The sequence below is a fragment of the Heptranchias perlo genome, chromosome 4 (assembly GCF_035084215.1).
Source record: "Heptranchias perlo isolate sHepPer1 chromosome 4, sHepPer1.hap1, whole genome shotgun sequence".
In the NCBI taxonomy this organism is placed as follows: Eukaryota; Metazoa; Chordata; class Chondrichthyes; order Hexanchiformes; family Hexanchidae; genus Heptranchias; species Heptranchias perlo.
In genome coordinates, this window is record NC_090328.1 from 32,861,931 (window position 1) to 32,884,549 (window position 22,619).

Here is a 22,619-nt window from a genome sequence, read left to right on the forward strand (position 1 = left end):
CTGACAGGCCTATTATGTGGAACTTTATTAAACGCCTTTTGAAAGTCCATATACACAACATCAACCGCAATGCCTTCATCAACCCTTTCTGCTACCTCATCAAAAAACTCAATCAAGTTAGCTAAACACAATTTGCCTTTAACAAATCCATGCTGGCTTTCCTTTATTAATCCACACTTGTCCAAGTGACTATTAATTCTGTCCCATATTATGGTTTCTAAAAGCTTCCCCACCACCAAGGTTAAACTGACTGGCTTGTAGTTGCTGGGCTTATTCTTACACACTTTTTTGAACAAGGGTGTAACATTTGCAATTCTCCAGTCCTCTGGCACCACCCCCACATCGAAGGAAGATTGGAAGATTATGGCCAGCACCTATGCAATTTCCACCCTTACTTCCCTCAGCAACGTAGGATGCATCCCACCTGGACCAAGTGACTTATGTACTTTAAGTATAGCCAGCCTTTCTAGTACCTCCTCTTTATCAATTTTTTTGGTCCATCCAGTATCTCAACTACCTCCTCTTTTACTGTGACTTTGGCAGCATTTTCTTCCTTGGTAAAGACAGATGCAAAGTACTCATTTAGTACCTCAGTCATGTCCTCTGCCTCCATGCGTAGATCTCCTTTTTGATCCCTAATCGCCCCCACTCTTCCTCTTACTATTTACATGTCTATAGAAGTCTTTTGGATTCCCTTTTATGTTAGTTGCCAGTCTAACCTCATATTTTCTCTTTGCCCATCTGATTTCCTTTTAAACTTCTCCTCTGTACTTTCTATATTCAGCCTGGTTCTCACTTGTATTATCAATCTGACATCTGTCATACACTCCCCTTTTCTGTTTCATCTTACTCTCTCTCTATCTCTATCATCATCCAGTGAGCTCTGGCTTTGGTTGCCCTACCTTTCCCCCTGTGGGACTGTACCTAGCTGTACCCGAACCATCTCCTCGGTAAAGGCTGCCCATTGTTCGAATACAGTTTTGCCTGCCAATCTTTGATTCCAATTTACCTGGGCCAGATCCGTTCTCAACCCACTGAAATTGGCCCTCCTCCAATTAAGTATCTTTACTCTAGGTCGCTCCTTGTCCTTTTCCTTAACTATTCTAAACCTTATACTATGATCACTGTTCCCTAAATGTTTCCACACTGACACTTGCTCCACTTGACCCATCTCATTCCCCAGAACCAGATCCAGCAATGCCACCTTCCTTGTTGGGCTGGAAACATACCGACCAAGAAAGCTCTCCTGAACACACTTCAGAAATTCCTCCCCCTCTTTGCCCTATACACTATTACTATCCCAGTCTATATTAGGATAGTTGAAGCCCCCATTATCATTTTACTCTATAGTTCTTGCACCTCTCTGTAATTTCCCTGCAAATTTGCTCCACTATATCCTTCCCACTAATTAGTGGCCTATAGGATATAGTGTAATGGCGCCTCTATTGTTTCTTAACTGAAACCAATTAGATTCAGTCCTTGGCCCCTCAAGGACATCCTCTCTCTCCAGCTCCTAATGGAGTCTCTCAGACAACTTTAGATTTATCAATCTTTAATTCACCTTCAGTATTCGTGCTCCTGAATGTCTTTAGGTTATTTATACAGTTGTGGGAACTCTCCAGGGGAAGCAGCCACACCAGAAATTCAAAATGTGCTTTCTCTCAATTAACTTTTGAACATATGTAAAATCTATGTTTTCCTTTTACAGAACAATTTGCAAAACAATTGACTAACACAAACGTGAAAAAGAAAAATAGGATTGTGAAGATTAATTTTTTTCTGCTGTGCTAATCGAATGAAATGCTACCAACAAAAAAGATTTTTAAAAAACAAGCTACACCTGTATATAGGAGTGGAGGACAACACATGATCAATGTGGCACCAAACTCTTAAAGCAGAGTCCCAGTGCTTTTCTCTGGCCTATTGAATTTGGATGATCAGTCATAATATCTTAAAACTTTGTCTTTATGCTCTCTCTTACCACCCTTGCAACTGTTTGCTTGTTGTTATTCTTCCATTCAATTGTATGTGGAGCTTGAATGAGGAAGAAATAAAAATGTATAGAACCACTTTTATTTTGCAATTATTTATCCTCTTTACAAATATTTGCAAAATGCAACAGGATAGTAAACTTATATTCTAGGATCTGTTGTCAGTATTCAGAGTTAAAAACAAAGTCATCTGCAGTAACTCGTAAACATTATTGTGATTTGTTCCAAATAAAAAATACTTGATACAAGAATATTGATACCATCAATAAAATTTTAGCTAGAATGATTTGCAGTATAAAAAAAACCTTACTTTTTCATTAATTCCACCCAGTTTTCCTGCCGAAAGCTTTGGTCTGGAAGCAGGACGTGGTGGTGGCACAATCACACCTGCATTAAGAGGGGTGGTGGGTCTTGCTGGCGGTGATACTGTTATTGGGGGGGGAGTTGAGAGAAGCAGAAAATGAAAATAATGTGAGAAATGAGAGTTGATAAAATTACTACAGAAGATCACATTTTCCATATTTTGTTCATACCATTTTTGAAGGATGCGTCCATATATAGTGAACAGGATTGTGAAAAATACTGTATATTGCAGCTTTCATTTCACAATACACCTAAGCTTAAATCTAATTTGAATTTTAAAGCCTTTAAAAATCAGAAGACTCTTACACTCAGGAAGTAATGAGAACTCTCTCATACCATATATGTCACTGAAATTCAAAGCTAGTCACTGAAATTCATAGCTAATCCCACAGTTAACTTGAATCTAAATAGTACAAAATAATAACAAAAACTATGTACTTGGAAATAGACAGGCCATTACTTACATCTGCAGCTTCAGAATTATCACAGTAACTCGTATCTTATTTTACCTCTAACATTTCTGAACAAAACAATTCCCCACATCTTGAACTATATTCAAACAATTTATCCTGAATATTTTGATTTAACTTAGTATCATACAACTACATTTTCTAATTTTGTATCTATGCAACAATTGTTGCAAATTAGTTTTATGAGAGTAATTTCAATCCGTATATTGGAAAGGACTTGGTAAGTTGGAAGATTTTCATAACTTCTCTCTCCATTACCCAATTTTTGTATGAAAGGTTCTGAACTCCACAACTGCTCTGACATTGAGCTTGCTCTGTTGGTTTCTCCTAATGACAGAGGCAGAAACTAGCATCATATAATAGAGGTCAATGTTAGTTGCAAACAAAGTAATGGTTTCACTGACTGTCCACAAAAACAAATGGAAACAATCTCAAGCAGGATTTTTAAGTATCATCTTGGTTAGTAGATTTTAATAAGCATTAATAATGGGTGCTGTAGCTGGCTTGAGGCCCACCCACTCTACCAGTGTGGTCAGAAGCAGAATTGAGCCCAAATCCACCAGAGTTCCAAATCTCAGCCATGCCACTGTGGGAAGGATGAAAAAACATGTATGTGAACAATGGGCTACTCTTGTGCAACTTGTAGCTGTTGGTTTCAGAGCAGCACAAGCCTAAGAGCAAGAAAGTGGAGTTTTTAAAAAAAAACTCTTACTTTAAAAAAAATCTTAACCTGAAAATGCAGTTACTGGTCATTACAATTTGTTTCTCCCCATCGAATACAAGTCTATTCCCCTCACTGTACCAGGCATCATTATGCAAACAGTGAATTGCACAGGCGGCCTGATCTCAGGCCTCTGCCAACTGTATTTCTGAACCACCAGGTGTGAAAGAGTGCAACATTGATGCCCTCTCCTTTTCAAGAAATGGATAGATAGCTGAATTTATATATAACCTTATGAAATCAAAAAATGCTTCACTTTTGTGCAGGGACTGCACAATCAGATGGAGTGTTCTTCACGTGAAACATGGCACAACACATTCCATCTCACAGTGCCTCCATGCTGTAGCATGTATTTCTTTCTAAAATTCATATGGGAAGTACAGATTCTAATATCTAGTCAGATCAAGCCCTTTTAGGTCAGGTACAGAACAGGCTGGACAATCCAAATTTCCCACTAGCCTGCAATAGTATACTTTAACCCAAATCTTGGAAGGGCGTGTTCTGCAGTACCAGCATCACAGGTCCACTTTCAACAGCACACATCCTGGCTTAACTTAAATTGAATGGGTAGTGCCAATTGGATGTCAAAGGAAAATTTTTTTTTCAAAAAAATGAGTTGTTTGGACCACCCAAACACATTTTGCTGATGGCCCTTACAACTATTTTAGAAAGATCTGCATCACATCTGTCTGTCTGGATTAAAATCTTACTTTTAAAAGTGAAGCGACATGTTAGTCTATTGTACCATAATTTCATCTACTATCTTGTATTTCTTCCACCATTTTAATGGCACTCAAACATAATGTGATTTTCGACTTCCAAGTTTTAAACTATTGGTCCTTATAATAAACTAATTTCCCCCGATAATTCATGGTCAGTGTAAGACAGTACATGTACACATCATCTGACATGTTATCTGACCCCAAATAACACTGACAAGGATTGAAGGTGCTAGATTATTTGCAAATCACACTAACCTGTTATCACAGATAGAATGCTATTCTTAGTAGCTCAGCTTTAAAGTTACAAAATTTGCAGATTAAATAAAAATAGCTTGGCATAGTCAGTGTAATCACATATGTATGAGGCAAGTACATTGAAGCACAATCTGGTTAAGGGAAATTTATCCAAGCTATTTCATTTGAAAATAAAGAAGATATTGTTAATAAAAGCCATGTTCACAGCTCAAAATATTAAGCACACAGTGTTGTACAAATCATGCTTGCCATACCATTATTTAAAGGAGTAACCATAGGTGTTAAACTAACATCCACTGGCTGAGCTGCAGAGAAGGGAAAACTTTCTGATCCAGTGTCATTCTCTTCAACGGATAATTTCTTGTTGCCCGTAAAATCACTCTGAAGGTCACTTTGGTCATCAAAAGTGCTGCTGGAAGACGACAACTGAAAAGAGGCCACAGGAGGATTGGAGTTTGGTGGAGTTTTAGTTTGTGTTGGTTCCTTCAACTCTGAGTTTAAAGGTTTGCTTGGATTTAGTTCATCATTAAATGAAATCCACTGACTCCGTGAAGTAGGAACGAGAGAAGGACCATTTAAAGTCTCTAAAATTGCTGCTACACTAAAACCTGAGCCAGGACTAGGACTCTTAGACTCACAGCTTGGCTGGTGCTTCACTGAGGACTCATATTCTACACCCCATGGTGAAATAGGACTTGAGAAAGTTGAGCTCCCTTCATGCCATGTTAATTCAGCTGAAGGAAAAGGAAAAATTGAAAGCTTGGAAAATATATGCATTAAAAAGGTGTGTAATATTAACTTAACTGTATGCATGGTCATCTTGAAGAGGTGCTTTTACAACCTTCAGGATTAAGCAATCTAAAAGAGGGCTATAGGTAGCATCCAACAAACTTCAGAACTAAACAATTTATAGAGGACTGTAGGTGGTATCAATTTTTAAAAACTTATGCAACTATTTAAACTTAAAAAAAATAAAATATAGTCATAGCATATCAATGAGCTGGGTATAGATTTAGAGATCAATGTATTAATGTCTGTTACCCAATTTAAAGAAATGATATCATAGTATCAAACTAATATTTCACACCTTTGGCAGTTAGCTAGCAGAAAAATCACACAGAAAAAGAGCAAAACAGAATTATGTATTCCTTTAAAGGTTCAAAGTACTAATCACAACAAGAAACGAAGGAGTAACTGAAGAATGCTTTAATACAGTGAAGGTCAACAAATTAAAACAAAAAATGAAAACCAGGGCTGTCCTCGGTATTTGTCATTATACTTCTAACATTCCAATATTACACAGACAGACCATTCTGAATTTGCTTAGTTGAGATAGGTTAAAGTGTCAGATTAGTTAATTGTTCTCCTAATGTAGTAGAACCTCACTATAGCCAAAGATTTGGTACCAGGGTACCACTTTTCGCTTTCCAATTATTCATTTGAATTTCCAACACAGAGACCTGTGCTAGAAAATCAAAGTAAACATGATGATCAATAGCTGCTGCACACTATAAAAATACTGTTAACAGTTCAGTGAATGGTGGGCTAAGTAAAAAGAGTATTTAAGTGTTGTGTTTTTGACTGCTCCTCCAAACAGGTTCTGCAGCATTCTTCCTACTTTCATTGATCAGACTTTAGTTTCCCTCCAAAATGCTGCAGAGTGGGTTCATTTGACAATTCAAGATGTAAATTTCAGAATCATCTCACCTAAAACTGCAAATGGGCCTGTGAAGAACTTTGAAGCATTTCCCCGATGCTAAAGGTTTGTGTTTTTAAATAAAGCCTGACAGGATTCAAACTAAGATCCCTTGTCTATATCAATGAGTGTAATAATTTGAAATAACTTGAATAGGCAAAGATTTAGCCTGAAAACAAGTAAGGTGATACATACAAGATAACACTGTTGGTATTTTGGCAGATTTTCAGCTATTTAGCGACTAAAAAAAAGTAAGGTTTTTAAATATATGCAAACTATTTGAGCAATGGAAATGAAATCAGGGTCACATCAGAAATAGCATTGTGTGAGTGTCTCTATGCTGTGACTTGACCGGGTCATAAATGGAGAATGAGATATCTAGGTGATCGGGGCTGCAGAAGACCAAGCTGCGAATTCATAGGAATATTAAAGTAGAACATTTAACAGAACGCAATGAAAAAAAACTAAATTACTACATAAAATTGGACATATGTACAAATGCCTTGCAATTTATCCCCAGATATACGTTGTATAGCTCTACGTCAATTAATAGATTTATAACAAGGGTCTACTGCAGATAAAATTTTACTTCAAAGCATTTAGCAACCTAATAATAACAAATAAAACCAGAAAATGCTGGAAATACTCAGCAAGTCAGGAAGCATCAGTGGAGAAAGAAACAGAGTTAACCTTTCAGGTCGATGACCCTTCGTCAGAACTGGAAGGTGAAGATTAAACAGTTTTTAAGCAAGTACTGAGCCAGGGTCATCGACCTGAAAGGTTAATTCTGTTTCTTTCTCCACAGATGCTGCCTGACTTGCTGAGTATTTCCAGCATTTTCTGTTTATATTTCAGATTTCCAGCATCCGCAGTATTTTGCTTTTGATCTAGTAATAGCAAAGTAGTTATATTAATAGTAATGCTGTTGAAATTGAAACTCCATTAACAGGAAGCAATGCACTATTATGTGTATTCTTCAATTATCAATTTATTTGAAAAAAATGCAGGGTGCAATGATGTGAAAAGTCAAATATTCTTGCCAAGATTGTCTAACAAAATGCCATGCCTATTTTATTTAAATATATTGCACAACCCTGGAATTCATGAAACATCATGATACAAGTTTTCATGTCACGTATATATGAAGCAAGTAATACTAAATAGGCATTTCAAAAAATCAGAAATGGGCTATATTTCCCTAGACAAAACTAACACACAGCATCCAAGCATTATGCATGCCAATTAGCAAGGTGGTATTACTTCACAATTATTCTCATTATCTTTAATGTTAAACCAGCAGCTTGTAAGTAGTCTCAATGGGCTCGAATTTAGCAGGCCTGCGGGTTCCCAGCGGGTGGTCCTCCGGGAGCATCGAAAACGCGGACGGCGAAATTAGTGGGTTGCCCACGCGATCGTAGCAGGCAACCCACTAATAGGAATCAATTACCTGCTCCTCCGGGGTCCACGGCGCTGGCCTGCGCGTCGGTCGGGCTGCGCATGCGCAGTACGATCTGTCAGCTGGAGGCTCTCTAGTTAAAGGGGCAGTCCTCCACTGACAGATGCTGCAACCAATGGGACAAATTGCAGCATGGAGCAGCCCAGGGGGAAGGCTGCTCCCAGTTTAATGATGCCTCACCCCAGGTATCATCAGATGGGGTGAGGAGGGGGAGGACACAGATCTTCCCCCCGGCGGGCGGGAGGAAGCGGCCTGCCTCTGCCACCAAGAAGGCCTGGCTCGAGGTGGCAGAGGGGGTCACCTGCGCCACCAACATATGGCCCACCTGCATACAGTGCAGGAGGCGCTGCAATGACCGCAGTAGGTCCGCCACAGTGAGAACACAAAGTCTTTCCCCTACACTCCGTCTGCCACAACACTGCCCCCACCCCAAATCTCCTTCGGCACCGCCAACACTATTCTGTCACATCACCCTTCATACCCACTCACACCCCATCCTCATCTTACCTCCACCTACTCACCTCGCCAGTACTCATCCTGCCACTAACACGCAACCCAATCTTCATACAATCTCATGGCTCCATCCCATACTCACCCTCTCGTGCATCTCCCTCACGGCCAGCCTCACTCAACCTGCCACCACCTGTGCTGCAGCCACAGGGCATGCATCACATAGGTGCAGTAGGCAGCGTAAGGCAAACGTCTCGTCAGCATGAAGGGGGTGCACAAGGGTGTCTGAGGGTTTGTCATGGGTGTTACCCATATTGAATTTCAGAGCAACAAACAGCACACATTATATTGACACCACCACTGCCATGTCTCCGCGAATCCTGTCCGTTGTGTCCAATAATGCCCGCTCCTGGGTATCACTATGAGGACCCACCACTGATGCCACCCATCGTGTTACTGCAGAGTAGGTGCAGGTGTATTTGCAGGGCTCGTCCGCGCAGACGACTGAGAGACATCGGCGGTGTAGCCGGCTGCACCCTGGAAGGATGCGGAGGAGAAGGTGTGGAGGGCAGTGGTGACTTTGCCAGCGACAGGTAAGCAGTTGGTGCTGGGGCCAGCCAGGAGCAGCTCGGCATGAAAGAGGCTGCAGATCTCCACGACTACATGTCGAGCGAATCTGCGCCTCCCTGTGCACTGCTGCTCGGAGAGGTCCGGGGAGCTGCGCCTCGATCTGTGGACCCTGTGGCGAGGGTAGTGCCCTCTGCGACGCGTCTCTCTCTGCGGTAGCCCTCCCTCCTGCTGTGCAGGTGGGCGTGCAACAACACCGTGTTGGGGGGATCGACGTCTCTGCGGCGGACGGCGTGGACTGCGAGGCTGCTGGTGCTGGTCATGCTCTTCGTCCTCCGAGGGTCTCCACACACCACCCAACTGGCAGGTGTTGGTCTGAGGGGTTGTGCAGGGTAGGTGTGCGGTTCCTCGGACTGGGGCTGCGGTTTCGTGTCGATCTGTCCTCTGGCTTGGCGGGGGGTGGTGGAGGGCAGGGGTTGCCCTATGTGACGTGGTGGCCTCCTGCGTGGGTGAGGGCTCTCCCCCGTGGAGCGCACCTTGGCACCTGCCACAGGCTGCTGGCTGCAACACGCCTGGTTGGAGGGAGACTGTTTCCCCCAGTGTGGGAAACTCACTGCCTTGAACCTAAAATCCCACACTTCCTCTTTTGACAGCTGCTTCAGCTCATTAACTGACCACAACGAGCAAGTTAAGTACACTCAAGTGGAACCCCGCTGGCTTTAATTGCCTGCGGGATTCCCACCAGCGGGGCTTGCGCGCGCAGCCCCGCACGTCAGCGCGGTACCCGGGAGTGGCCGGGATTTCGTCGCGATCCGGTCACGTGACCGGAGATCGGGATTTTCGGGGCCACCCCGCTGGTAACCCGCCGGAAACACGCTCCTAAAATCGAGCCCAATGTATAGTTAATTTGAGATTACTCAGACACTTCTTATTGAAGACACCTCGACAAGCTACTTAAAAAAAATTCAAAGCTATACAGCTTAGTGAGGTGTACTGTTCTGTTGCCTTTATAAAAGCTTGGTTACTGGTCTCCAATTTCCCTTTATAAAACCACTTTGCTGGATAATGGGTCATAAAACACATGTTCAACTGTACAATTTTTCAATACGCTTTATTTACCTGAAGCAAGCACCGTATGTACCTCAGAAGTGTTACTGACTGGAAGGAAAGGAAAAGCTAGGAACAAGGTTAAGAAAAACAAGAAGACGAAAGCAAAAGTAATTAATGAAATATACTGCCAGCATGGTTAATTTTTAAAATCCAGTACTAAAGCAAGTTTTAAACTTTTAAGATGCAGAGCATGGAGCATTATTCCCATTTCCCATTAAGAACTGCCCTGTTCTCAACAAGTGGGCTAGACACAAGATTGATTGAGGTGTGCCACAGTCAAACAAGTGTCCATCATCCATAGAACCATAAAGTTTACAGCACTGGAGGCAGCCATTCAGCCCATTGTGTCCATGCCAGCTCTTAGTTAGTGCAATCCAAAACTAATCCAACTGCTTTGTTCTTTCCTCATAGCCTTGTTATCTGCCTCTGCTTCAAATATTTATCCAATTTTCCATTAAGAGATGCAATGCTCGCTGCCTCAACCACTCCCCGTGGCAAGGCTTTCCATGCTCCAACAATTTTGTGTAAAGAAATTTCTCCTAACCTGTCTCCACATACAGGGTGTTGATTTTAAATTGATCAACACTAGTCCTGATTCTCCAGCCGGAGGTAGCAATCTTTCCCTATTCACTGTATCAAATTCTTCATATTTTTAAAAATCACTATTAAATCTCCTCATTGCCTTCTCTGCTCTAGTGGAAATAATATCAGCATCTCAAGCTTCTGCTCATTACCATAGTTTCCCCATCCCATCCCGCATCCTGGTGTATCCATACTGTACACGCCCTATGGCTTTGATGCCATTTATATAATGGAGCACCTGAAACTGTGGTGCTCCATTATATAAATGGCATCAAAGTACTCTGTGGCCTAACCAATGTTTTGTATAAATTCATCATTACACTTTGTACTCTGTGCCTCTATTTATAAAATCCAAAATTTTATTCCTTTTTATGGCTTTATTTACCTGCGCTTGCACTTTCAGGGAATTATGGCCCAAAATTTCCTGAAAACTTGCACCGGCAAACACCATTACTCTAGTGCAGAATTTGCAGGAAATTACAGCGTAAATGATTTACCCTATTTTTATGCTTTAATTTCCCAGGCCATTTTCGTCGCTCGTAAGAAACCCTTGCAGAAAGTTAAAAGTTCATTATATAGCTCCGCCCCCTTTAAAAACAATGGGAATTTCCTAGTTTTCTTGGCGCTTGTAGGCATACTGATAAAGAATGGTCTAGGAGGGCCCTCGATCGCCAGATGACCAAGTTTGTATACTAAAATAAAACTAGACTTAATTGCTGTAGAAATGATCAGATTATCAACAGCTGACCAATAATTTATCACGTTAAGTTGCAATAAATTTATTTTCCTTAAACGCTCGGAAACTGTAATGATTATTTATTGCTAAAGAAAATCAGCACGGAATTTCATTTTCTCAAATAGCACGAAAACAATCGTAAATAAATTCACGAGATGAACACCATTGTCCAAGACAATATTCATCCCTCAACCAACATCATTACGCAAAGTATGCAATGAACATTATGCAAAGTCAGGGATGAGAAAGGGCCAATCAGTGTACTAAAGGGATGGACTAACTGTCCTAGAATATTATGATAAATAACCTTTTTCCTTGCTTGGTAGATTATTTCAAACATTTATTAGTCTTCAAGTAGAGCTTAGAAAATCCACGAGGGCGTGATCTCCACCACTGATCCTACCAAGTTTTGCAGAATCTGGGGGGGAAGGATTTTTAGAGCCTAGATGTTCTGATATTGGTTCTAAATTTAATTTTCACAAATTAGCATTTATATCCTCGGTTTCTTGTTCAGTATAAATTTAAGTAATAGGTGGGAGCTTATTATCTGTGCCATTTAATATTCTATATACACTTTGATGAAGTTTTCCTCTTTAACTGCCTTCTTCCTAGATTGTAAAACTGAAGCTTCTCCAGTTCATTGCCTTTACACTTGGGATCATTCAGGTTGCTCCCTTCAGTCCTCTTTCTAATGCAAGTATGCTTTTATGTTGTATGGTGAGAAAAACTGATCAGTTTTTTTTTTAAACGGTGTAGTCTGATACTTTAATAAACCGCTTAATCTCCTTCCACTGACTTGGCGACATTTTATAACATCGTTAGCTCTTTTAATTGCTTTTCCACATTGTCTGGATGTTGAAAGTGACATCACTACTCGTCCTTAGCCCTGTTCTAGGAGAAAGCAGTTTCCACTGTGCAACAATAAAGCGTTATGCTGTCATTTTTGTAGTCAGGTCCTTCTTGGCAAGGTTGTATTACACTGCTGTCTCACCATTATGCTCGATGGTTCTTCAGAAACATCCCAAACACAGCATATGCCTTAAGTGCTTGAAAGAAGACATACCAGGGTGATTATCAGTTTGCAAAGCCTCATTGGTGCACCCACCAAGATGCCACTGTTGTGCCTACTTGGCAACTGTAGAGAACAATTTTCATAGGTCTGGGTCAGCAGAAAGCCAGATGAAGAGCTGTGCAATCTGCTATAAGGACCGCTGTTGTTAAGAAGCACCATAGGGCTGGTACAACCAGTGATGGCGCCAGTCAGCTGTAACCTCAAGCCTACCTCCCCCTGCAATGCGGTCTTATGGTGATGATGCCATGGATGGCATAGAGGGAAACCACCTGATGCAGCACCACCTTCACTTCAGCAGCCAGCAAATAAAATGGGATGCTGAGTTGCTCCATTACTTGCCTGCAGATTCATGCCTGTACCTTGGGTTTCCTTTCACACTATTTTTGCCTGTCACTTCTTAATCCCCTGTCCCTTCAGCCTTTACTGACCTTTAAAGACTGTTGGTGGGTTGACATGCCCTTTGAGCCTTTTAAAAAAGTTTTCAGAATTTTTGTCACCCTACTGTGACACTTCCTTTTAATTGCAGCAACCATTTAAACTTCACTTACACACATTTCTCCACTCCCACCACTAGTGTGCTCCCTACACCTGCCCAAATCCGCACATGGATCTGTGAATAATTATGCAAATAGCTGATCCACAAAATTTGATTGCCTCTAGAACCAGCTCTTATCCATTTAGAACAGATCTATCAGTAGAGGAAAACAGCCCCATTTTTTCTAATATATTGGTTTTACATTTACTTTTCATTTATTTAAATTGATGTCCTCTTGACGTCCAACTCAACCTCCTTCTCTAGAGTCTACTGAGCTCAAGTTCCTCAGAATACCTCCATACATTTGGGTCATTCTGGTTGCTGTTCTTTGCACTCTCTCCAATGTTTGTAGGACTTTTTTGTAGCATAGTGACCAAACATTCATACATGTTCCAGGTGTGGTCTGACTAATGCATTGTAAAGCCTTAGTATAAAGTCTGTAGACTTGTACTCCACTAGTTTTATATCATCAAGTTCTTTAACTACTTCTTTGCACCACACGGACTGCAGCGCTTCAAGAAGGTGGCTCATCACCACCTTCTCAAGGGCAATTAGGGATGGTCATTAAATGCTGGCCTTGCCAGCGACGCCCACATCCCATGAATGAATAAAAAAGAAATTGTCGGGACATTGATAATGACCTGTCTACTACGATTCCCTAAATTTCTAAGTCTTCCAATTGTTCCATTTGTTTCATACTTATGCTGTACATTTTTCTCCCAATAACTGAAACATGGCTACATAAAGAACAGGACTGGCAACTAAATATTGCAGGTTATAACATAACCAGAAGGGATAGGGAAGGAAGAAGGAGGGGTGGAGTAGCTGTACTAATTAGGGATATCATAATGGCAATAGAAAAAAGGGAAAGAATTAACAGAAGGATAGAAACAGAATCCATATGGATGGAAATAAAAGATAAGGGATCGATCACGCTAATAGGGCTATACTACAGACCACAAAATAGTGGAAAGGAGGTAGAGGAAGTAATATGTAAGCAAATACGTGAAATGAGTAAAAGACATAGAATAATAATCATGGGAGATTTTAACTACCCCCAAATAAAATGACAAGCAGAGGTAGGTAAAAGGGTACAGGGAAGAGAGTTTTTACAATGTGTGCAGGACTCATTTCTCACCTAGTATGTAAAAAGCCCAATGAGAGAGGAAGCACTGCTGGATCTAGTAATGGGAAATGAACCAGAGCAGATAAGAGAAGTAAGTGTATGGGAACATCTAGGCAATAGCAATCACAAAAAAATAAGGGTTAAGACAAAGACCAAAGTAATAAATTGGAAAAAAGCTGATTTTGAGGGGATGAGAATGGAACTAAGTAAAACAAACTGGAAACATTTACTGACAAACAAAGAAATCAGACAGCAGTGGGAAACATTTAAAACGGTGATCAACGGAGTCCAGGAGAAATATATCCCACTAAAAAGCAAGAACAAACTAGCCAGCAACGACCCATTATGGATGAATAAAGAAAAAGGCATACACTAAGTACGTAGACAACAAAGGAGGATGACAAATGGGAATACAAAAAGGTTAGGAAAGAAGTCAAAGAAACAAATAGGAAGGCAAGAAACCACCACAAAATTAAATTATCACGGAATATGAAAAAAAAACTGTAAAGTATTCTACAGACACATAAATAACAAAAGAAAAATCAGGCTAGGGATAGGGCCACTAAGGGATACACACAATAAACTCAAAGGCAATGACAACAAAATGGCAAAAATATTAAATAATTACTTTGCTTCAGTATTTACCAGGGAGACTAATATGGTGGGCATAACATTAGAAGAGGAGATCAAAAAAGATGTAAAGACATTTAAGATAGAAAAGGTGGGGGGGGGGAAGATAATTGTTAAACCAATCAAACTTAGAGAGGATAAAACCCCAGGTCCGGATGGATTGCATCCACGCATATTAAAAGAAGCTTGGGAAGAGATAGCAGAGGCACTATTACATATATGTAAAAATTCATTAGAAAAGGGAATAGTGCCAGAGGACTAGCAGACAGCTAATGTGATTCCTATATTTAGAGAGAGTCAGAACAAGTCCAGGGAACCAAAGACCAATTAGCTTAACATTGGTGGTGGGAAAGATAATGGAATTCATACTCAAAGATGTAATAGAGAAACATCTAGGGCTCGATATTAGGAGGGTGGCGGGTTCGCGGCGGGGGGTCTATTGGGCACGTGGGTAACGCGCCCGGTGAAATCAGTCTGCCCCGCGCGCGATCGCAGGATAATTGGATCCACTTACCTGGTCTTCCGGGTTCCCCGCTGCTGAGCTGCGCGTCGGGCGGACTGCGCATGCGCAATAAGGTCTGTCAGCTGGAGGAGCTCTATTTAAAAGGGGCAGTCCTCCACTGACTGATGCTGCAAGAAATAGGAAAAATTACAGCATGGAGCAGCCCAGGGGGAAGGCTGCTCCCAGGTTTAATGATGCCTCACTCCAGGTATCATTGGATGGGGTGAGGAGGAGGGGGAGGACAGAGATCTTACCCCCGGCAGGCGGGAGGAAGCGGCCTGCGTCTGCCACCAAGAAGGCCTGGCTCAAGGTGGCAGAGGAGGTCACCTGCACCACCAACATATCGCCCACCTGCATACAGTGCAGGAGGCGCTCCAATGACCTAAGTAGGTCAGCCAAAGTGAGTACACTTACTCATTCCCCTACACTCCACCTGCCACATCACTGCCCCCACCCCACACCTCCTTCTGCACTGCCAACACCACTCTGTCACATCACCCCTCACACCCACTCAAACCTCATCCTCATCTTACCTGCACTTACTCACCTCGCCACTACTCATCCCACCACTACCACTCGACCCAATCCTTATACAATCTCATGGCTCTATCTCATACTCACCCTCTCATGCATCTCTTTCACGGTCAGCCTCACCCAACCTGCCACTACCTGTGCTGCAGCCACAGGGCATGCATCACATATGTGCACAGTAGGAAGCGTAAGGCAAACGTGTTGTGAGCATGAAGGGGATGCACAAGGGTGTTAGAGGGTTTGTCATGGTTTTTACTTCTATTTAATTTCTGACCAACTCACATCACATATTATATTGGCACCACTACTGCCACGTCTTTGCGAATCTTGTCTGGTTTGTGCAATAATGCCCTTTCCTGAGGATCACAATGAAGACTCACAACTGATGCCACCCATTGTGTCACTGCAGAGTGGGTGTAGGTGTATTTGCAGGACTCTTTTGTGCTGACGACTGAGAGACGTCGGCGATGTTCCCGGTGGCACCCTGGAAGGATGCGGAGGAGAAGTTGTTGAGGGTGACAGGTAAGAAGATGGTGCTCGGGCCAGCTGGGAACAGCTTGGCATGAAGGAGGCTGCAGATGTCCACGACTACATGTCGAGTGACTCTGAGCCTCCGTGTGCACTGCTGCTCAGAGAGGTCCAAGACGCTGAGCCTCGGTCTGTGGACCCTGTGGCGAGGGTAGTGCTCTCTGCGACGCATCTCTCTCTGCCGTTGCCCTCCCTCCTGCTGTGCAGGTGGATGTGTCACAGCACTGTGTTGTGGAGCTCCACGTGTCAGAGGTGGACGGCGAGGCCGGTGATGCTGTTCGCCCTCAGAGGAGGTCATGAATGCAGCTACGGCGGCCCCCAGCTGGAAGATGTACATCTGAGGGGGTCCGCAAGGTAGGTACATGTCGCTGGACCCCAGGATAAGTGTGCAAGTTGGTGAATTTTATTGTTAGCAGGAGGGTGGTGGAGGCCAAACTTCGTCCAAAGTGACAAAGTGGCCTCCTGCAATGAGTGAGGGTCTCCCCCCACCCCACCTGTCAAATGGACCTTTGCAGCTGCCACAGGCTGATAGCTGCAACACGTCCATTTGAACTGGGAGTGTTTCCCCCAGTACGGGAAACAGTCCCTGTTGTTTGTAAAATCCCACCCCATGTAAAATATCTCCTTAATCAGGTCTGTTAACGACCTGAAATACCAGTATAAATACTTTTAAGTGGCACCCCGCCGGCTTTAATTGCCTGCGGGAGTCCCGCATGCGGGGGCTGCGCGCACACGTCAGCGCGTCTGTGGGGATCCCGGAAGTGGGCGGGAAGGAGCCGGGCTCCCGGCCCGCTCCGGGATTCCCCGATTTTCGGAACCCCCGCCAGGAACGCACCCGATCGCGGGTGCTAATATTGAGCCCCTAGAATCCGAAAATATAATAAAGAATAGTCAGCACGGATTTCAAAAGGGAAGATCATGCTTGACCAACCTTATTGAATTCTTTAAAGCAGTAACAGAAAGTGTAAATAAGGACAACGCAGTAGATGTAATATATTTGGATTTTCAAAAGGCTTTCGATAAGGTACTGCATAGTAGACTCATGACTAAGGTCAGAGCATGTGGAGTCAGGGGACAAGTAGCAGAATAGATAACAAGCTGGCAACAAAACAGGAAACAGAAAGTTGGGGTTAAAGGTAATTACTCAACTGACAAAAGGTGTTCCATAAGGATCATAAGGACTACAGTTGTTCACCATATCCATAAACGATTTGGACTTGGTAATCAGAAGTACAATTTCAAAATTTGTGGACAACACCAAATTGGGGGATTAGGTAATACTGAGAAGGACTGCAACAAAATACAGGAAGACATTACTAAACTTGCAGAATGGACATGTAATTGGCAAATGAATTTCAATATAGATAAGTATGAGGTAGTACGTTTTGGTAGGAATAATAAGGAAGCCACAAAAGTTGAAAGTAAGAGTCTAAATGGGGTAGAGGAGCAGAGGGATTTAGGGGTACAGATAGACAAATCACTGAAAGTAACGACGCAGATTAATAAGACCATAAAAAAAGCAAACCAAGCACTGGGGTTCATTTCTAGAGGGATAGTATTGAAAAGCAGAGAAGTTATGTTAAACTTGTACAGAACCTTGGTTAGACCACACTTGGAGCACTGCAGACAATTTTGGTTTCCACACCATAAAAAGGATATGGAGGCACTGGCGAGGGTGCAAAAAATATTTACTGGATGATACCAAAAATGAGAGGTTATACCTATCAGGAAAGATTGAATAGGCTGGGGCTCTTTTCTCTAGAAAAAAGACTGAGGGGTAACCTGATAGGGGTCTTTAAGATTATGAAAGGGTTTGATAGGGTCGATGTAGAGAAGGTATTTCCACTGTGGGGGAGACCAGAAGTAGGGGCCATAAATATAAGATAGTCACTGACAAATCCAATAGGGAATTCAGGGGAAACCTCTTCACCCAGAGCATGGTAAGAATGTGAAACTCGCTACCACAAGGAGTAGTTACAGTGATTAGCATAGATGCATTTAAGGGGCAGCTAGATAAACACACGAGGGAGAAAGGAATAGAAGGATATGTCGATAGGGTTAGATGAAGAAGGGTGGGAGGAGGCTCACGTGGAGCATAAACACTTGCATGGACCTGTTGGACCGAATGACCTGTTTCTGTGCTGTACATTCTTTGTAATCATTAAGAGAGATCCAGAGAAACAAGCTGTGTACAAAAAGTAAAACTAAGATAACTGTATGGAACTTTGAATGGAAATTTCTAGAAATACCCAATATGTACAATGAGAGCATTATATATTTTTTTTTAAATGCTAAGTTAGATTTACATGACGGTGGGAGTTACAGACCCATCTCCATCATCCACATGAACTGCAAAATCTTCACCAACTTGTTTCAAGGAGATGGAGATTGCCATTTTTGCACAGAATGTTGATATGTGACATACAGAAAGCCCATTACCAACACAAGCATCTATAATATCAGCAAACTCCATCATTTACATAGGAGGTGAGGGACCTATCATTTTCAATATCAAAGCTATTTTATTCATTGAAGACTAGGTTTTTAGCAATGATATTCTCAACTGTGCATAGGCAGATGCCACATATATCCACCAGATTCAGCACTGACTTGAACCCCAGAATCAGCCAGGAAATATTTATCTAGCTCAAGAACGATCAACAGCTACAAGTTCTTCAAATTTGAGTCTGCCATCTCCGGAACCAGGGAAAGCATCACTGATATCTAGCAAGTGCATGGTGAAACCTTACTTCACCACCCCCCCACCCTCTTATGAAAAACAAAACAAGCATCTGTAATAGCCTGGGCATATGTTTGAGCTTCTGTACAAACATTTCCCACATTATTCCAATAGTGTCAATATTCAAGCTCTTCGGCATGTTCAGGGAGAACCTATTGTTCTTAAGTATTGCTCCAAATTTCACACTCAGGTGGCAGACAGCCTTGGAGTGCAGAACTAGCTTTGTACTCAGAAAGCAGTTTTGGCTGACTCTCAAAGCATAGCGACTTGCCTCTTTTGCACACGGGCAACGTTCAGCGCAAGCGTTCTAGAGATAACTTGCAAATTTGTAAAGTTCCGAACATTTCAGCCGCCACACGACTAGTACGAGAACAGACCTGAATCATTGATACTTGCTCTAAACATGAGCGACTAGCAACTACTAAGCTCCACCCTTAAGAGGCATATGCAGAGATATGGGTACTGGTTGCCAGCCTGGTGCTCAATCTCAAAATGCAAGTAGTGCATGAATATCTAAATAATATTTCCACTTTTAACATCACCTTTAAGTTCCTTATAATGGTGTAATATTATTAGCATTTCTTTCGTCAGCTATAATGTAGGTTCTCCATGTATAGGTTCAGAGATGCACTTGCATCCCTATCATATCCTACTGTTTCCTTGCATATCCTTCAATCCCATTCTCAAAAGTATTTCCTCAGAATTGCTAGAACCAATTTCAAATTCAACACACAAGAAAAATAGATCTAAGAATGAAGACACACAGTTACAGTTTGAAGTTTAGAACAAACAGCCCATCTGTTCAACCTTACCTAGCTTTGAGTCTACAACGTAATGTATTTAATATCTTCGATAGAATGTTTAACCAGCGATTTTAGTAAATAAGGATCCCCCTTTGAACCAAGAATATCCTATTCCATCAATGATCAGTTATCAATCTTAAAAGTTTATTTATTCCATGCCTTCTTTTAATAGGGTTACTTTTCTCATTGTGCTCGACAGCTAGAAAAACAATCTATTGCTCCATTACCAAACAGGTGTAATGGAATTTCCGTGGAGTTGTTTACTTGGATGTACCCAAGTGGCATGGATCACCTTTCTCTAATTGTCCCAATTTTTAGTGAGGAAGTATCTTTCTCTCATCTCCCTCCCCCAAATGAAGAGGGGTGGAAAAAGTAAGGCGCAGAGGAAAGGAAGTCCACAAACAAATCTGTCTGGCTGAAATCAGGGACGCATCAGATGAAGGAGTGAAGAAAAAAAAAATCTACATTTAACACTGCAATACAACACCTACAGTGCCACTGCAAAATTTTAAAAATAAGTATTTTATATAAGTATGCATAAAATAAATAAACTGATATTTAGGGACTCCAAGGTTAAACAACTCATTTGTGATGCAGGAGCCCTACTATCTATCTCAAATAAAATAACTCAATCCAAAATGCACAAAAGCACTTTCTATTGTTGCAACCCATCACACAAAGTTTTTCAACTGGTTACAGATGATCTCGATTTGGGGATATGTTCCACACAAATCTGTTTCTCATCTGCAACTTTCAACAGTTATTTAAGAATAAATGCTTTCCCCCTCCATCTCTACAGGGTTTAAACAACTGGCCTGAAATATAAAAGGACTGGGTTATAACACACTGCTACAGGTGCTCATCCTTTTACCTCTATAAAAATAATAGATAGATTGTATTTATCCTATCCATAATTGGTAGAATTATCCTTCAAATGCATATATTTGAGTTATCCAACTTAAATACAGAGTACTTTAAAATCTTGTTTCTGAATGAAGTAACTGCTTGCATTACACAAATAAATTCAATCAGAATTGTCCCAATATTAGTAGATTCAAATTCACATGTCATGCTATTTTACTTCAGTAAAAAGGAGTAACAATTACATTGCCTCTTCTGCATTTTATTAAATTGACAGCAGCCAAAATCTCTCTCCTACACAGATAAAATCAAACGAAGTGCAGTATTAATGAGCAAAAGTCTCTCAGGAAAACTGGATTTAGGATCAACAGAACATTATCACCATTTGTCAATGGTATCCAACTTATTAGATCAAATGAAAAACTTAGCAAATGCTTAAAGGAAACTTTTATTGCATTATTTTGTTAGCATGAAGTACTGATACATCTGTCTTAGCAACGATGCGGTAATCTCACTCAACTATATTGCTTTAAGCACGAAAATTATGTATCATGCAAAAAAAAATATGCTTAGCCACATTATACACAGTATTATTCTATTTAAAATGTTTACACCATTGGGCATCATTAGAAACTGAATATTCACCTGATGAACTAGTTGATGTGGATGAAGACGAGGAATCGAGTGGAGGTCCAAACAACGGATCCAGTGAAAACAAGTCACTATTGACCCTTTTGGCACTATATGGTTTAAGTAAAAGTGGAAAGTTTTAATTTATTGCACTTTACTATTAATTAGTCATTACCTTCTGCAGTTAATTAATGCAGATAATTCCATTTTAATGTCCATATAAAGCTCACAGCCCTAATCTATTCACTGATGCTTGTACGATTGGCAAAATTTTTTGATGTAACATTATATGTACTTCCATTTATGTGAAGCCACATCATATCTGTCAAACATCTCAATACGCTCCATATACAATTAATTACTTTAACGTGTAGTCACTTCAGTTGGCGAATATAGGAGCCAATGTCCACACAGTAAAATCTCATAAAAAAACAAAATGACGAATCAGTTAATCTGTTTTGATGTTGAAATGTTGACCAGGAATTTGGTCAAGGGATGAACTGACAAATGGAGCCTTGGTTTAATGTCTCAAAGAAAGTCATCTCCAGCAATGCATCACTCTCTCAACGCAGTACTGAAACGTCAGTTTAGGCTGTGCGCTCAAATTCTGGACCAAGACTTCAAGCCATAATCTTCAGGCTCACAAGCAAGATTGCAATCACTGAGCCTAGCTGACACTGTAAACACCATATTCAGACCTTGTGTTACATCAGCATGCAAGTTCAAAAGAAGAAATTACACCATAATCTTGGCCCCTCCCTTTTCTGGATTCAGAGACCCCTTGCCTAAAAGGAATGCATCCCAGAAACTTTCCCTACCTTTTTATGACTTCTGATAATAAAATACTATCTAGATTCAAACAGATCCAAAGAAAATTAAACGAGGTCAAAAAGAACACCTGAACCCTAACTGTGAGTATCATTTTTTAAAATTATTTGTTCTTGGGATGGTGGCAAGGTTGCATTTATTATCTATCCCTAGGTGCTTTGAGAAGGTGGTGGTGGGACCCCTCCATGAAATGCTGCAGTCTTTGTGGTGATGGTGCTCCCAAGATGGCGTTAGGTAGGGAAATACAGGATTCTGACCAATGAGATGAAGACGAAACGGTGATATATGTCTGAGTCAGGATGGTGTGCGACTTGGTGAGGATCTTGTAGGTGATAGTGTTTCCATAGCATTGCTGCTCTTGTTCTCCTTGGTGGCAGAGGTCATAAGCAAGAGAGGTGCTGTCAAAGTAACCTTGGTGAGTTGCTGCAGTGCATCCTTTAGATTACACATACTGCAGCCACAGTGCACGGATGGCAGAGGGAGTGCACACTGAGTCTGCTGCAAAGGACACCGATGAAGTAAACTGCTCTGTCCCGAGTGCCATTACCGCTGCACCCAGCCGGACGAGTGATAAGTATTCAATCACACACCTGACTTGAGCCTTGTAAATGCTGGAGAAGCTGTAAGAGGCCAGGAGGTGAGCCACTCGTCGCAGAGTATCCAGCCTCTGTCCTGTTCTTATAACTGCAATGTTAATATGGCTGGTGCAGCTTC

At 41.5% G+C, this 22,619-nt stretch overlaps 1 protein-coding gene across 1 annotated transcript in view; it reads right to left on the reverse strand.

Annotated features, from left to right (window-relative positions):
- The window catches only part of fcho2 (FCH and mu domain containing endocytic adaptor 2), a 239,153-nt gene that overhangs the window by 75,691 nt on the left and 140,843 nt on the right, over nucleotides 1-22,619 (reverse strand). The window contains exons 17-20 of the mRNA XM_067982732.1: nucleotides 21,093-21,187; nucleotides 9,811-9,867; nucleotides 4,777-5,256; nucleotides 2,302-2,417 (exon numbers count right to left, since the gene is read on the reverse strand). Of these exons, the coding sequence (XP_067838833.1) occupies nucleotides 2,302-2,417; nucleotides 4,777-5,256; nucleotides 9,811-9,867; nucleotides 21,093-21,187 (748 nt within the window). The remainder of the gene's footprint in view (nucleotides 1-2,301; nucleotides 2,418-4,776; nucleotides 5,257-9,810; nucleotides 9,868-21,092; nucleotides 21,188-22,619) is intronic.